Below are 17,217 nucleotides of genomic sequence, written 5' to 3'. Positions count from 1 at the left end.
ATATGAATGAAGCCTTATGTAAATGATTCAATGTGTATCAAATTGTTATTGAGCGAGTGACATGACCTTTGGGACATGTCATCATGACCTGGGGAAAAGATGATCTCATCACTAAATTGTACCACGTCGTTGAAATCAGACTGGATCAATAAATGGTGGAGGTGTGGGCCTCACATGGAAATGTACTCATCACCATGACAACAACCAGTCAGTCATCTGAGCTCCTATGACAACCAATACCTCCTATGAAACTGTATATAATTCTGATGTATCAATGTATCAATTTAGAACCAAATCTGGGTTGCTTTTGTTATGATAAATAAAAACCTGTATCCATCTGACTCCCTAGTGTCCTGAGAATTAATTTCTACCACACTGTGTTTAGATTGGCTTATTAAACATTTAAAGTTTAAATAATTCCATGGATCTTGCTGGCTTTGGTCCAAGTTAGAATAGTTATTGCTTTAATTAAGGTGATATACTTTGGGGGTCATTTAAGAGATAGCTTTACTTTCTTAATGTGATTGATGTGAGTATGGAGAGGTGTCAATGGATTTGTACGGTTACAGTTTCCCGTAATCAAATTGTGCTCAATTACGTCTGCAATTAGGGAGAGGTTATTGTGGGAGCCAATTAATGGAGGAGGCGTAATGTTCAACAGAGCTCTCCCAATATTAACTCTAAAATAAAACGTCATGAAGGTACGCTTTAGGACATGTACTTGTACTGTTAATTCATGATAAATATTTTTAAATATTTTGCTAGCATATCAGCCCAATAGAGCTCTCAGGTCTTTTGCTAGCATATCAGCCCAGTAGGGCTCTCAGGTCTTCTGACGCTGGTTTTCTCGGTGTACCACATGTACAAAAGAAGAGATTTGGTGAGGCTGCATTCTCATTTTATGCACCCAGATTGTGTCTCACTGCCAGTTTACATTAGGGATGCAACCTCAGCACATATGTTCAAGTCAAGACTAAAAACCCATCTTTTTAATATAACCTCTTCTTATCCACCTAATTGTTCTGGTTTTCTGCTCGAAATGACATGCCCACAGTGAGTATAGAATATCTCCACAATCACAAGGGCCTTCATAATGATCTTGTTATCAAATGAAAGCTAACACCTGTGGGGTGGCTGTAGAAGTGTCAGAATCCAAATCTATGTTACTGTGTCAGAGCAAATAGAGCTAGAACATTATAAAACATCTCAAATTCAGTCTCCGCCTAAAAAAACAACAGCTTTTACAGTGAATATCACCTTGGAAACCTGATAACCAAGCCCAAATCATCTAGGAATCAGTACTCCAGGGTCTTATTAGTACTTGTGCCAAAGTTGATGCTTGTAATGTGAGCAAATGCAACTTTGTACCTGTTTTAGTACAGGTATGTTTAGGCGGACACCTATATGTTTAGGCCATTTGGAGATATTTTGGCACCATCTTTGACTTTTGACCTTTCTCATGTATCAGATTTTTTTTATTATTTTTTATTTTTTTGGGTTGGCCGACCAATGGTATGGAAATTTGGCGTTGAAACCGGACATGACACATTCTCCAGTTGGAGAAAACTGGATGTGACTTTTACCGTCACGTGTTTACCGTCTCGGGGAAAAAAAATTGGCATCGTATAGCATGCAAAATTGTGAAAAAAATGTGATATCGATGAAGAGAATTGATCGAGGTAAACTCTTTATATCACTTCGGATGCCCATCTGGGTCCGTGGATAAGAAGAGGTTTTAAATGACTAAATAATTAAATTATGATTATATAATGATTGGAGCACTTTGAGCTGCAACTTTTGCAGGAAACGTGCTATACAAATAAAAAGTTGTTATTATTATTATGATTAGGCCTATTATTATAAAGATAACGTTTTTTTCCACACGCAGGCTTTCTTAGGCATTGTTCTGTCCAACTACTGTTGAAATCCATTTGATATTTATGACTGATTTATGACTGATAGCATAGCATGCCGCATGTTAAAGATTAAATGGGTACGCCTCCCTCTGCCTCACGTTGTATTCACCGCATATCTCAGTCTGAGCAGGAATGTGGGCCATCAGTGGTGCACTTTGAGCAGGTCGCTGACTGACTGACTGACTGAGCTAACCGATTACATAAACACAACTTAAGACGACTCCCATACAATGACTAGGTAGAGGCAGGACTAATGATAGTGCATGGAGGACCAAACCTGGTCAGGTAAACCAGTAGCCTTGTGTGACACGTGGAGATGGAAACTGTGAAGCGATGGAAGGCAGGATGGGGCTATCCCACAGGTGTGCTCTGCACCTACGGGTTCTTCAGTACTGTGAAACCTCTGGAACCCTTCCTGTTCACATACCTGACGGGGCCAGACAAGAACCTGACAGTGGAACAGGTAATAATAATAATAACAACAATTCATTGTATTTATATAACACTTTTCCGGGGCTCAAAGACACTGAACAGGTACAGTAACAACTTCAGCGCAGTCTCTCTTTTAAGAGCAGTTTCAGACCGTGTTTAAATATGCCACTTTATGCAATCCTTATCCATTTGATCTCTCAATCAAGTGTGTGAGGTTAAAGGTTAAAGGTTAAAGACAGACAAGGTTTTACAAGCTTATGATGTATTACAAATATGAGAAACCCAGAAACACCTGATTGACTATACGGGAGAGTTTGGTTTTGTATTTGACAGTGAGGGAGTTGTACCAGGATGTGTTATTGAAGGTGAGAATGGATTCAATGAGTGATTTGTAAAGATGTATTCAAAATATGAGAAACCCACTCTGGGTTCCAGTCTTTTGACTAAAGTGACCTTTGAACTCCAGGTGACCAATGAAATCTTCCCTGTGTGGACTTACTCTTACCTGGCCGTGCTGGTCCCTGTGTTTCTGCTCACCGATTGGCTCCGCTACAAGCCGGTAGTGGTGTTCCAGTGTACCAACCTCACAGTGACGACAGCCATGTTGCTGTGGGTCCAGGGTGTGGCAGCCATGCAGGCCATGCAGTTCTTGTGGTGACAGCCAGCGAGGTGGCCTACTTCTCCTACGTCTACAGCGTGGTGGACGTGGAACACTACCGCAAGGTAATTACCGAAAAATGCCAGTTGAGAGAGGACGCTGGCGTTGCTTGTTCGCGGCTTCTCCACCCGAAATCTAGGTGTAATTGCAGTATACAGAGTAGATTGTCCTACAAAGACACTTAGATTTAGTTTTCAGTTTGTAAAGCGTCTTTGAGTGTCTAGAAAAGCGCTATAAGTCTAATGTATTATTATTATTATTATTATTATTATTATTATTATTATTAAGGCCACGTCTTACTGCCGCAGCGTGCAGCTGCTGGGCTACACCGTGGGCTCTGTGTCGGGACAGCTGCTGGTCAGCTTCAGCCTCATGTCCTACCACAACATCCTGGTCCTGACCCTGGTGTTGACCTCCATCGCTCTGGTGACTTCCTGCTTCCTGCCTATGCCGCAGAGGAGCATGTTCTTCCACCGCGGTCCGGGTGACGATAGAGAGGGGAAGCGTACGACTGGAAGTATCGAGAGAAACACTAAAACGGACCCGCATGAGCAGCTAGCGTTGCCAGGAGGAGGGGACGGGATTGAGAGTCCTGGGGGGCCAGTAAGGGCAGGAGGAGGGGACGTTATTGAGGGTCCTGGGGGGCCAGGAAGGGCAGGAGGAGGGGACGTGATTGGCGGTCCTGGGGGGCCAGTAAGGGCAGGAGGCTGCTGTCGGGCTCTCCTCCAGCTGTGGCGAGACTTCCTCCAGTGCTATTCCACCAAGCAGCTGGTGTACTGGTCGGTGTGGTGGGCGCTGGCCACCTGCGGGTACAACCAGACAGTCAACTACGTCCAGGTGCTGTGGGAACACGTGGAGCCCTCCCACAACTTCACAGTCTACAACGGAGGGGTGGAGGCTGTGTCCAATCTGTTTGGTGAGTATAGCTCCCGTAGACATCTTTAGACTTCAAACAAACCCAGTAAACAAAGAGTCCAAAAGACGTCCTCAGGGAAGCCGGAATGTGGGCTCAGATGACGTCTTTCTTTTCTGGACGTCCTAGAAAGACGTAATCTGGACGTCCTAGAAAGATGTCACCTGGACGTCCTAAAAAGACGTCATCTGGACGTCGTAGAAAGACGTCATCTGGACCCACATTCCGGCTTCCCTGGAGGACGTCTTTTGGGACTCTTTGTTTACTGGGGAAAACCACACAATAACAAAAAACTATCAAACCATAAAACAAGTTTGTGAAAATATACTGAGGAAAATACATTACAGAACGTTGTTATTTATCCAAAATAACACGAGATAAAGAATCATAAAGAGTTGATCAGTTCAGATAAACTTAAGTGTTCCCTAAAGGTGCGGTGACGGCCTACGGCATAGGCTTCACGCAGGTGGACTGGGCCCAGTGGGGGGAGGTGGCTCTGGGGTCCTTCTCTGGGCTGGGGGCTGCCGCACTCTTCCTCATGACCTTCACCAGCAGCATCTGGGTGTGCTACGCCGGTTACATCGTCTTCAAGTGCTTCTACATGCTGCTTATTACCATAGCCATGTGAGTTTTTCTCCAAGACATACCAGGAAAACAAATGCCAACTTCTTAAAAAGGTCACCGTTCGCCAGCTTCTGTCTTTACCATAGGTTCCAAATCGCTGCTGACCTGTCGATGGAGAGATACGCACTGATCTTTGGATCGAACAACTTCGGTGCTTTGGTCCTTCAGACGATCCTCACGTTAGTGGTGGTGGACAGCAGAGGTCTGGGCCTGGACATCATACCACAGGTGAGTCTGTTGTTCAGGGACAAACGCAGAAGTCCCTTCTTTGCTTTTAAGCTAAACATTTCCAAGAGCGAAAACAAAACACGGCGCAGCAGCTTTCAGTCACACTGCCGCATGCTCCTGGAACAAACTCCCTGAAGAAATCGAACAGGCCCAAACCCTTAAAATAGTTAAATCTAACCTTAAAAACCTTCATGTTTTGCAAGAGTTATGATTAAACACAAACACTTCTATCAATGTCTTTTTTCCATTAACTATTGTCTTATTAAATGTTTTATCTATTTACTTCTTATATTTGCTTTTATTCATTGTCATTTTTATTTTCTTACTATGCTCCTGTTGCTGTATTTTTAAATAATGTATGTAAAGCACTTTGAATTGCCCCTGTTGTATGAAATGTGCCATACAAATAAAGTTGCCTTGCCTTAATGTATTCAGACCCCAGTCTCCATTTCTCTTGCAGTTCACCATATACGGAAGCTACTTCACGGCTATCAGTGTCATTTTCTTTCTGAAGGGTGTGTTCACTATTCTGAGAGCACGGCGAAGCCACAAAGACTCTTTCCCTATAGAAGAGCGCCCCCCAGAGGACACTTGCCTTGAACACAGACTCTGACCAGAGGAAACCCGAGCACTGGCAACCTGAATACATTTCAGAACGACAGGTCAGTTTGTCCCAGTGTTCGCCTTGTCAATAGTACAGCAGCTAGCTTCAAATTATTTAGACAGCGACATTTTTCAAATTGATAGAAATCTTTCATTTATACAAAATGTTTCAATATATAGAGATGTACAGCAATACAAATAAAATAAAAAATCGTTCGATTTTTCGTTAAAATTTATTTTAATATATATATACACATTAACTTAAATTTCAGTAACACCCAACAAAAGTGGTCTTCAGTCTATAGTCATGGTCCTGATTCACAGAGATTCTGAGAAAGTTCTTAGAAGTACTTCTATATTGCGCTAAAAAGTATTACCCAAGGAGGATTTGAAAAAATTAATTTGACCAACATTGGATTGTTTTTCTCAGAACGTTGCCAGGTAGGACTTATTCTTACTACAGTAGGAAGCGTTGTGAATACAGCCCCTGGTTGACACCTGGACCCCACACCAGGTGACTACAGCCCCTGGTTCCCACCTGGACCCCACACCAGGTGAAAGCACAGATGAGAGAGCACTGCCTCTTGATGACTTGTTGAATGGGCAGCAGAAGAGAGATTCCCCCCCCCCCTTTAGTCTCTTAAAAACAGAATACGTTGTCCTCTCGTCCTCTTCTTCTTTTCTGTAAAAATACTCTTTCCGATGCCGTACTGCACAAACTGCTTTTGGTTCTTTTACAGATACAGTAAACTCACAGTAGACCCCCAGGTTACCAGGTTACAGCTCTGCCTTAACAAACGCTGTGTGATAAAGATACAAATACTGATATGCACAAAGAGCTTCTATGTACATAACTGCAGCATGATGGATGGGATATTTGCAATAACTTAAGTATGGGTCCAGTTTAAATATACATGTGGTGTCTGTTGAGGCCAGGACAGTTCATGAGTTAAATTGAGGACTTCATCAGGAGATCACCTCTTCCTCTTCCTCGGCACACCGCTACCGTGTGTTGTTTTGTTGCCGTAGACATTGTCACTGTTGCTTCATTGTTGTTGTAGTTGTTGTTGTTGTTCTTCAATAAAAATACAACTTTTAGAAACTTTTTGCGTTTTAAAGCTATTTGTGAAACAAAACAACGAGACGTGAGTGTGCTGGTCGACACCCTCCTGTTGGTGCGGTCTGGTAGCGGCGCTATAAGAAGGGGTTGGTGGAGGATCCTCCTGCTGGAAACTGTGCGCCAGGAGCTCCCTGAGAGACAGACAGAGAGGAAGAGAGAGAGAGACAGAGAGAGAGAGACAGAGAGAGAGAGACAGATAGAGAGACAGACAGAGAGAGACAGATAGAGAGGAAGAGAGAGACAGAGAGAGAGAGAGAGAGACAGATAGAGAGGAAGAGAGAGAGAGACAGATAGAGAGGAAGAGAGAGAGACAGATAGAGAGGAAGAGAGAGACAGAGAGAGAGACAGATAGAGAGGAAGAGAGAGACAGACAGAGAGAGAGAGACAGATAGAGAGGAAGAGAGAGAGAGAGACAGATAGAGAGGAAGAGAGAGACAGAGAGAGAGAGACAGATAGAGAGGAAGAGAGAGACAGACAGATAGAGAGGAAGAGAGAGAGACAAACAGATAGAGAGGAAGAGAGAGAGACAGATCGATAGAGAGGAAGAGAGAGAGAGAGACAAACCATGAGCAAGGGAATAAAGACAAGTCTTGACATTAGTCCCCTCCATACGTATTGACAAGAGGAAGCCATTTTGTCTTCTTGTAGCTCTGTACTCCACTCAACTGTTTGGATTTGATCAATAGTCAATGTTTTGAGTTTTTTTTTTTTTTTCAGATTGGGAATTTTAAAACCCCCCAAACATCCTCCCCCTGTATTCTCTGGTCATGCTCTGCCAGGCCTGTACTATCTTCAGTTATTGTCAGTTTTGGAAAGCATATAATGTTATTGCACATTCATTTAAAGTGTCGCAGTTTGCAGGCTTGAAATGTACACATTTGTGCCTCAGCACTACACCTGATTTTCAATCCAGCAGCTGCCATCAATCCGTCCAGACTGTCCAGGGCCCAGAACCTAGGTCTTTGCTGTGTTCAGGGCCTGGATGGCCCTGGGGTAGAAGCTGAGCTTCAGTCTGTTTGTCCTTGCGAACATGGTCCTGTACCGCCTGTTCGAGGGCAGCCGAGCAAAGTGTTTGTACCCAGGGTGGGATGGGTCTCTGGAGATCTTGGAGGCCTTCCTGAGGCAGCGTGTGTTGTACAGCTCTTCCAGAGAGGGGAGGGGGGCGCCGGTGATCTTCTGGGCCGTTCTCACGACTCTCTGTAGCGCATTCCTCTCTGCGGCTGTGCAGCTGGAGAACCAGTTGCAGATGCAGTAGGTGAGGATGCTCTCCACTGCGCAGCGGTAGAAGGTCACCAGCATCTCCTGTCTGATGTGGTCTTTCCTGAGGACTCTCAGGAAGAAGAGCCGCTGTTGTGCCTTCTTGATGATGGCTGCTGTGTTGTTCGTGCAGGTTGATGACATCACCAGAGCAGGTTGATGACATCACCAGAGCAGGTTGATGACATCACCAGAGCAGGTTGATGACATCACCAGAGCAGGTTGATGAAGGGCAGAGCCAGAGTTAGAGGGAGGCGCCCCAGAGACGTGGCTGTGTTACAGGGCTTGTGGCCGCCCTCCTGGTTACACAGGTCACAGTCACAGCAGACACCTGGATGGTCCATGTCCTCACAGTAATTGCTGGACACACATGCCAGCACACCTTTGAACAGATAACAAAGAAGAAATGTGTCAGTGTGGGGCGGCTGTGTCTCAGGAGGTAGAGTTGCCGTCTAATGATCACAAGGTTGGCAGATCGCCGGTTCGAGTCCCGGCTGGCCACATGTCGAAGTGTCCTTGGGCAAGACTTGCATGGCAGCTTGCCACCATTGGTGTGTGAATGTGTGTGTGAATGGGTGAATGAGAGGCCGTTGTAAAGCACTTTGGAGCAGCAAAAAAGGCGCTATATAAGTGCAGTCCATTTACCATTTACCATTTTAGTGTGATGAATATCTAAACAATTTTTAAACCCAAAAAGGGTTTGGGTCAGTTGACATCACAATTCAATGATTGTGAACGGGGTGTTTAATTTTCAATGACTTTTCGCTAAACTGAAGATTAGAGACAATAATGTCAATTCAAATCACTTCCTGAATTCCATGAAAACGTCAGTACAAAAAATGACAGTACAGGAGCTCACCTGTTTGATTCAAGCAGTGATCCTCCTCTCCCAGACATTGCAGGTTTTGGTCACAGTGATTGTATGAACTGTCATTGCAGGAGTAACAGTGTAGTCCATTGGGCTTGACACTGGGTGCTGTAAAATAAGAACAGGAGGTTGTTGCAGGAAAAGTAATGAAGTCCAGGCCATTGGTAGTCGTCGTGATAGAAGAAGAATTATTATTATTTTCTTTTGTAGACACTGGAGAAACAGTACATGGGGGTAGTAGAAATCTTAGTAGAAACAGTATAGGGGGGGAAGAGAAACAGTATATGAGGGGGGGCAGTTGTCTCTGGAGACACAGTGCAGGGGGGTAGTAGATGTCTCAGGAGGAGCAGTTAAGGTGTAGCCTAAAGAGATAGGTCTTCAGTTTCCGACGGAAGATGGGGAGTGACTCTGCAGTTCCGACAACCGTGGGAAGCTCATTCCACCAGCGGAGATCCAGGGTAGTGAACAGACGTGACCGGGCAGCGTGGCTGCCGTGTTGGCGTAGAGGTGGTGGGGCCAGTCGGCCAGCAGAGGTGGAGGAGTGGAGTGAACGGGCAGAAGTTTGGGGGCTGACCAGTGACTGGATCAAGAGTTGCGTTGCTTCTCTGGTGAGGAATGCACGTATCCTTCTGATGTTGTATGTAAAGGAAGAATCTGCAAGAGCGTGCTGTCACTGCGATGGTTCTCTGCACAGGATAGGTGGTTGTCCAGGATCACTCCTGGTTCTTGGCTGTCTGGAAGGGGGTTACAGTAGAGTTCTCTACTGTGATAGAAAAGTCTTGGAGAGGGCAGACTTTCCCAGGGAGGAAGAGTAGCTCAGTCTTGTTAAGGTTGAGCTTGAGATGGTGGGCTGACATCCATGTAGAGATGTCAGTGAGACACGCAGAGACACTAGTTGCCACATGAAGGTCAGGGGGGGGAAAGACAGGAAGAGTTGAGTGTCGTCTGCGTAACTGTGGTAGGATAATCTGTGTGAGGAGATTACCGAGCCAAGAGACTTGGTATAGAGGGAGAACAGTAAAGGCCCTAGGACGGAGCCCTGGGATACTGCTGTGGTGAGGGTACGTGGAGAAGACAACGATCCTCTCCAAGTCACCTGGTAGGAGCGATCCGCCAGGTAGGAAGCAGACCAGGAGGGTGCGGTGCCAGAGATGCCCAGTTCTGAGAGGATGGAGAGAAGGATCTGGTGGTTTACTGTGTCGAAGGCAGCAGACAGGTCCAGGAGAATGAGAACAGAGGAGAGGGAGGAAGCTTGAGCAGAGTGGAAGGCCTCTGTGACAGCAAGGAGAGCAGTCTCAGTGGAGTGCCCAGCTTTGAAGCCAGATTGGTGGGGGTCCAGGAGTTCCATCTGACGGAGATAGTCAATCAGTTGTTTAGATGCAGCGCGTTCAAGGGTTTTGGAAGGGAAGGAGAGAAGGGATACCGGTCTGTAGTTGTGGACAGAGGACGGGTCAAGGGTTGGTTTCTTGAGGAGAGGCTTGACTCTGGCCATCTTGAAGGCAACCGGGACGGATCCTGTGGATAAGGAAGAGTTGATTACGGTGGTAAAGAAGGGAAGGATGTCAGGGAGGAGGAAGTGGGTTGAGGAGTATGGAGAATGTGGAGAACAGTTTCCTAGGATTAGAGGCAGAAGAATGTATTTTGGAATGATAGTAGTAGTCCGTGAGCCAGTAGGGTTGGTCGGTACCACCTGTCCTCATAGTGATTTTTAGCAAGGTATACACCCCTAGTACTAGAAAAAATGTGATAGCGAACTGTGTGCTAGTGCTGTGTGTTTCTAGTACTAGGGGTGTATACCTTGCCAAAAACCACCATGAGACATTATCCCCCCATGTGGTACCGGTGGCCCAAATTTGGGGTCCTGGCTCAAGGACTATAGGACGCTTTAGCAGCTGATGCAGAGGAGGCGTAGTTGGAGAGGAGAGAGTGATAAAGGTTTAGATGATCATCCATGCATTGTTGTGGTTGAATGGACATTGAAGTGTCCTAAATTGGAATGGAATGGAATGGACTTTATTTGTCATTGCTACAGTACAGGTACCAAACAACGAAATTTAGGAGGGGTGGCTCCCCTGGTGTTAGGAAAGGGATTTTTTTTTATTTTTTTTTTTAGAAAAAGCATAAATGCATAAAATCACAAGAAGGTAAGGAGTTGGTTTATATCAATAAAGGCTATGTACACAATCCACTGTACTATACTGCACAGATAGTCAACTAGGGTTGTCATATTGCACAAAGAGTATTTTTTCACATTATTTTAAAGTGTCACAGTTTGCAGGCTTGAAAATGTACATGTTTGTGCCTCAGCACTAGCTGCCATACAATCCGTCCGGACTGTCCTGGGCCCAGAACTTAGGCCTTTTCTGTGTTCAGGGCCTTGACGGCCCTGTGGTAGAAGCAGTCCTTCAGTCTGTTTGTCTTAGCGGCCGGGGTCCTGTACCTCCTGTTCGAGGGCAGAATTAAATTATGTTTATCCTAGATAAACCCTCAAATAGAAGATTGCCTAAATACAAATCATTCACACAAAGGTAGCCTCATGTTCTTTATTATTCATTGCTGAATGAGTTGCACACCTTCAAGGATGAAAGATGATTGCAAGTGTTTGCTTTGTATTCAAAGCGGTAAAACATTTCACAACAGAGAAATGTCATGTATAGAGCAGACATGACTTCCTACTCGACATACCAGACATTCATATGGTTTTCATATCTCATTAACTGGGGACAATTCAGTTAAATTCTCTTTCTTTTCAACAGTAATAGGACATTCATAGACATCTTTTTTTCCCCTTGATTGAGAATTTGATTGAGAATGTTTATTTTGGTCCCCTATACAATTCACAATACAGATATAAGAAAATGTACATAGTCACAATTTATAACATCAGGACCAAAAAGGTGTAGGCTGAAGCCGTGGCTTATTGCGCCTACCCTTGTTACATGTATGCATGTCCCCCCATGAATGCATAATCAAAACATTGAAACTTTTATAAACAAAATGTCACTTACGCATGTCAACAAAAAGTTTAAAAAAATACCAAACAAAAACTATATTTAAACCTCAGTTTTATACGTGTTAATCATCTTATTTTTAAATAATTTTTAAAATCCTTTTAATGTACTACACATTTTCATTTCCTTTTCAAAAGTATTCCATAAATTAACTCCTTAAACTGTTATACATCTTTGTTTTGCATTTGTTCTAATCTTTGTTTTCATAAACATACATATTCCTCTGAGTTCATAATTACTCTGTCTAACTTGAAATAGTCTCTGGATACAGTTTGGAAGCATCTTATTTTTTACTTTATACATTACTTGTGCCATTTTGAAGTCCACCAATTCTTTAAATTTGAGATCATAGGTGTTTATGAATAATTTGTTAATTGGTTCTTGATAGGCAGCTCTGTTTATAATTCGTATAGCTCTTTTCTGTAGAAATAATAAATAATTGTAGAAATAATAAATTGGATTTTTGATTGTTTTGTATGTGTTTCCCCACACTTCCACACAGTAGGTTATGTATGGAACTATTAGAGAACGGTACAATATGTGTAATGAATTTGGATTAAGTATGTCTTTCGTTTTATGCAGTATTGCAATAGACTTTGATATTTTAGTCTTTAAGTAGTTTATGTGTGTTTTCCAACATAGTTTGTGGTCTATAACAACTCCCAAAAAATTGTTTTCATAAACTCTTTCAATTTCAACATTATCTATCTTGATTTGTACTTGACTATTAATTTTTCGATTTCCAAATATCATAAGTTTAGTTTTTTCTAAGTTCAATGACAACTTGTTTGTGTCAAACCATCGTTTTATAGTTTTTAGTTCCGTTTCCACTGTATCCAAAAGCTGCTCCAAATCTTTGCCAGAACAAAATAAATTTGTATCATCTGCAAACAAAACAAAATTTAACAACTTGGACACATTGCAAATATCATTGATGTATAAAATAAACAGCTTTGGACCCAGCACTGAACCTTGTGGGACCCCACATGTGACCCTTAGCAGTTCAGATTTATCATTGTTTATTTGTACATACTGGTGTCTATTATCAAGATAGTTTCTAATCCATACATTTGCTATCCCTCTAATTCCATATCTATCAAGTTTTCTTATTAATAATCTATGATCAATAGTATCAAATGCTTTCTTTAGATCTATGAATATCCCTACAGTATAATCTTTACTTTCAATTGTTGTGGATATTTTTTCAATCAATTCCATCACTGCCATTGTAGTGGATCGATTTGCTCTAAATCCAAATTGATGGTCACTCAGTAGGTTTTGTTTTTCTATAAAATCGTCCAGTCTTACTACAAACAGTTTTTCTAATATTTTTGAGAACTGAGGAAGGAGAGAAATTGGTCTATAGTTGGAAAAACTGTGCTTGTTTCCATTTTTGTAGATAGGAATGACCTTTGCTATTTTCATTTGGTTGGGAAATATGCCGGTTTGAAATGATTGGTTACAGATATGAGTCAGTGGCTTTGCAATATATTCTATAATATGTTTTACTAGTCTCATATCTATGTCATTACAATCTGTAGATTTTTTATTCTTAAATTTGGTTACCACATCAATCAGTTCTTTCTCTTCAATTTTCTTCAGAAATATGGTGTTGGTGTTTATATCAATAATATCTTCGTCTACACCGTCCTTCGTTATCGGGTCCACACTTTCATTTGCTAAGTTATAGCCAACATTGACAAAGTAATCATTAAACTCATCGACAATCTCTTTTGGTTTAGTTATGTTTAGTTTATCTTTATTAAAGTAATTTGGATAGTCCGATTTTTTTGTACCCTTTTTAATTATGCTGTTTAGCACTTTCCATGTACCTTGTGTATTACTTCTGTGTTGTTCCAATAGTTTATTATAATATTCCTTTTTATTGTATCTCATTATACTAGTTAATTTATTTCTGTAAGTTTTGTATTTCTTTTCTGCTACCTTTGATCTGTCCTTTAAGAACTGTTTATATAGTATATTTTTCTTTTTGCATGCATTTTCTAGTCCTCTTGTAATCCAGGGCTTGTCTTCATATTTGTGTTTTCTCTGTTTTTGTAGTGGACAGTGTACGTCATACAAGGTGAAAAATGTGGAGAGAAATTCATCATAAGCTTTGTTTGGATTATTGTTTGAAATGACCCTATGCCAGCTTTGCTTCCTTAAATCTCCCTTCAGAGCCTCTATAGCAGGGGTCGGCAATAGGCGGCCCGTGGGCCATTGCTGGCCCGTCACCAATAATATTTGGCCCAGCAGATTATTTTGAGAATCCACTTTTATTTATTTTTTTACAATATCGGACCGACAGTCCCACACCGCGCCTATAATGTCCGAATAGAGAATCTACCACCACCTGAATAATGCTTATTGTACTTTTATTCATGTTGAGAGTGAATGACACAGACAATCAGGCAGCGGGGTGCACCGAAGTGCACTGACGCTGAACCCTGTGAATCATAAGTAGGTGGACATGGTGCGTGGTGCTGAAATAGCCGACATGCGGTGTGTGGTTTGAAAAAAATAACATCAGCTCATTAAATCATTCAAACGTAATGTTTACGTATGTGACTGCAACACACATATGAACAGTAACAAAGCAAATTCTGTTTAATTTTCTGAAAAACATTGACAACAAAATCGGCGCAAAAGTGGTGGTAGGCCTATGCTCCTGAAACGACAGAGCAAACGCGCTATTAGGGATAATAAGTACAATGAGCCATAAGCCATTCATTCAAAATATACAAAATACAATTAGGTTATTAAATACAATAACGACAGGCTTGGTACTCACTTAATGTGAAAAGTGGCATCTCCCATCGGTCACTATTTGCTTGATATCTGGTGATATTGACGTCACTTTAATCCGCAGGCAGTTTATTTTAATTTTTTATGCATCAATCGATTCCTCTCGTGCGTCTTTATCACATTCATTGAGGAAAAGGACGACTCGCATGTATAGAAAGGGAACATTGTGAGCAGGGAAGATGTGAGTCTCATACAACGGCTTTGCATTGACAGGTAGGATGAACGTATAGTTCGCTGTCCATTCCTGTTTAAATGCCCTGTTTTCACCGTCAACTTTCCTCTTTAGACCTTTGGAGAGTGACATGATGTTTCTCTTGCCAGCTGGCAGGTTAAATGTTTAGCTAACTTCACAACCAATCCAATAATAAATAATGTGACCTTGTCTGGAGGAGGGGGGAATCATTCAGAATAAAAGTATGTTAAATAATTATTAGAATAAGTTAGGCTGCGATACATCGTCAGTCCACACATTTATTATTCAAAACTATGGAAAAGGGTGAAACTACGTTTCAACGTTGTTGAGAATCACAACACGAACTCGCTAGTCAAGCCTATACTGCAACGTAATGGATTGGACTGCTACCTAGTTAACTATAACACTACTTTACATTGTTAGCAGGCTCACAAAACAAGCTGTGTTAGTTGACTAGCGATGTGTACATTTCTCGAAAGAAAAGTCAAAGCATTAGAAGTTAGAACGTGTCACATTTTTCAACAATCAATTACTTAAATTATCCTTTGATTATGTTCGGGCCCGCCATCTAGTGGCTAAATTTGTTTGGGGCCCGAGGCCAAACCTAATTGCCGACCCCTGCTCTATAGCTTCTGATGTTCTGTTACGAATCCATTTCTGAGTTTCGGAATTTCTATGAGTTTTAATCTTGGTACAGTTCTGTATGGTTGCAAAAACAGGAAGGTGGTCACTTATGTCATTTAATAGCATTCCACTTACAATTTTACTCCCAATTTCATTGGTAAAAATGTTGTCTATTAAAGTAGCACTGTTACTTGTTATTCTGGTTGGTTTTAAGATTGTAGGAAATAGACTTATACTGTACATTGTGTCCATGAAGTCTCTAATTAGTTTTTGTTCATTTGGGTTCAACAAATCTATATTTAAGTACCACATACAAAGACCATCTTTCTGTCATTTAGTTTATCATACATCAACCATCATATCTTTGAATGTGTCAAGACAGGATCCTGGAGTTCTATATACACAGCTTATTATTATGCTCTTAGATTTCTCCATATTTATTTCTACAGTGACACAATCCATAATGTTTTCTATTGTTATTGACATATTATTTTTTTACTATTTTACAGTCAAAGTCATTATTTACATACAAGGCAACTCCTCCTCCCTTCGTGTTTGTTCTGTTGGTGGTAAATAGTTCATAGTCCTCAAGTTCCACATCGGCTTCTTTCTCTTTACTGAGCCATGTCTCCGATACAGCAATGATGCTGAACTTGGTGAACTGTCTCAAATAGTCCTTAGTTTTTGTAAAGTTTCTATAAAGACTTCTACTGTTGAAGTGTATTATTGATAAGTTACCATCCATTTTTATATTACTTTTGAATTGTTCCTCTGTGTAGTATTCACAGTTGCAGTTATTATTGTTGTAGAAGTGGTTCTCTGGGTCGATGTTGTTCTCAATGTCATACATTTTGTGCTCTGTAAAGACAAAGGTTTCAAATTCAACTCTTCATAGTTTTTGGGTGCAGCTGGATTATAATCCACACAGTCCAGTGATCCCATTTCTCCAAACTCATCATCATTAATGTCATTGAGTGGAAAGGAATTATCCTCGTCCGTTCCCATTATAGCAGTCATTGTCTGTTCAAGTATTTCCACTCAAATTTGAATCGTTGTCTGTTCAGGTATTTCACAGTCATTATTTGTACTGGTCTAGGTCTTTTAGTTCTCTCACCATAAACCCTTTGGAGGTTTCAGGAGATCCATTGGGCCTAATCATCACTTTACAGTTTCTTGTCCAAGTGCCCTGCAACTTGTTTTGCTTCCTTACGGCCAAGCTCCACCATGGCCATCGAGCGTTGCGTCTAATGTGCGTTGCGTCCGAAATTGGGATCAAATGCATTGTAATCAATGAAAGGTGCTCCACCTGCTGCGGTACGTCGCGTCAGCGTTGCGTCCGATGGCTGCGTCCAAAGTAGACTTTCAAAAAAGTTTGATTTTTGACGGTGGATGGACGCAGAGGGCCCCGGCGCCCACGTGGGGCGTCAATCACCGCACCTGTGGTGAACTCTTGTTGCAGTAATGGACGACGAACGGCTCATCCTTGAGGTCGAAAAATATTATATTATATGAATTGCGAGCGTCAATGCTTTTCTACGATACTACGTGTAATGTCACTTGGACATAGAATAATAAGACACTTGAGTCTGGGTTCAACAAAGGTATAACCAGTTTACTTCGGTTCTCTCGACACCTGTCAGTCACCTACTGGTGTATCATGAACTCTCTCTAAGGCGCATGCGCTGTCCTGACTATGAATTAACCCATTCATTACACTACGGATGAATATCAACGTTGACGCGACGCAGCAGGTGGAGCTTGGACAACGGGAAGTTGACGCAACGTCGATGGCGAGTTGACGCGACGCAGCAGGTGGAGCTTGGCCGTTAGAATGCGTGCCTGCCAGGCAATTTCAGCATTCTCTTTAGTAAGATGTTCATTTAAATACACTCCCGTCCCAGAGAGCTTCCTACCCTGTTTTAGTAGTTCAATCTTGCTTTTTCGATTAGCAAAACGAACTATTAT

The 17,217-nt window shown here is 42.0% G+C and overlaps 1 protein-coding gene across 1 annotated transcript; it reads left to right on the top strand.

Moving 5' to 3' along the window:
• Positions 1 to 2,232: 2,232 nt before the first annotated feature.
• On the top strand, positions 2,233 to 5,384 carry LOC308172475 (thiamine transporter 1-like; the record flags this gene model as incomplete). Its single annotated transcript, XM_080547376.1, is given in 8 exon segments — positions 2,233 to 2,379; positions 2,815 to 2,995; positions 2,998 to 3,071; positions 3,295 to 3,490; positions 3,656 to 3,922; positions 4,351 to 4,543; positions 4,630 to 4,771; positions 5,232 to 5,384. Coding segments are annotated over 8 exon segments (1,353 nt in total).
• Positions 5,385 to 17,217: the final 11,833 nt, after the last annotated feature.

Source organism: Nansenia antarctica, assembly GCF_963989245.1.
Source record: "Nansenia antarctica genome assembly, chromosome: 17".
In the NCBI taxonomy this organism is placed as follows: domain Eukaryota; kingdom Metazoa; phylum Chordata; class Actinopteri; order Argentiniformes; family Microstomatidae; genus Nansenia; species Nansenia antarctica.
The sequence above is the reverse complement of the archived record's forward strand: the minus strand, read 5'-3'. Positions and strand labels throughout refer to the sequence as shown.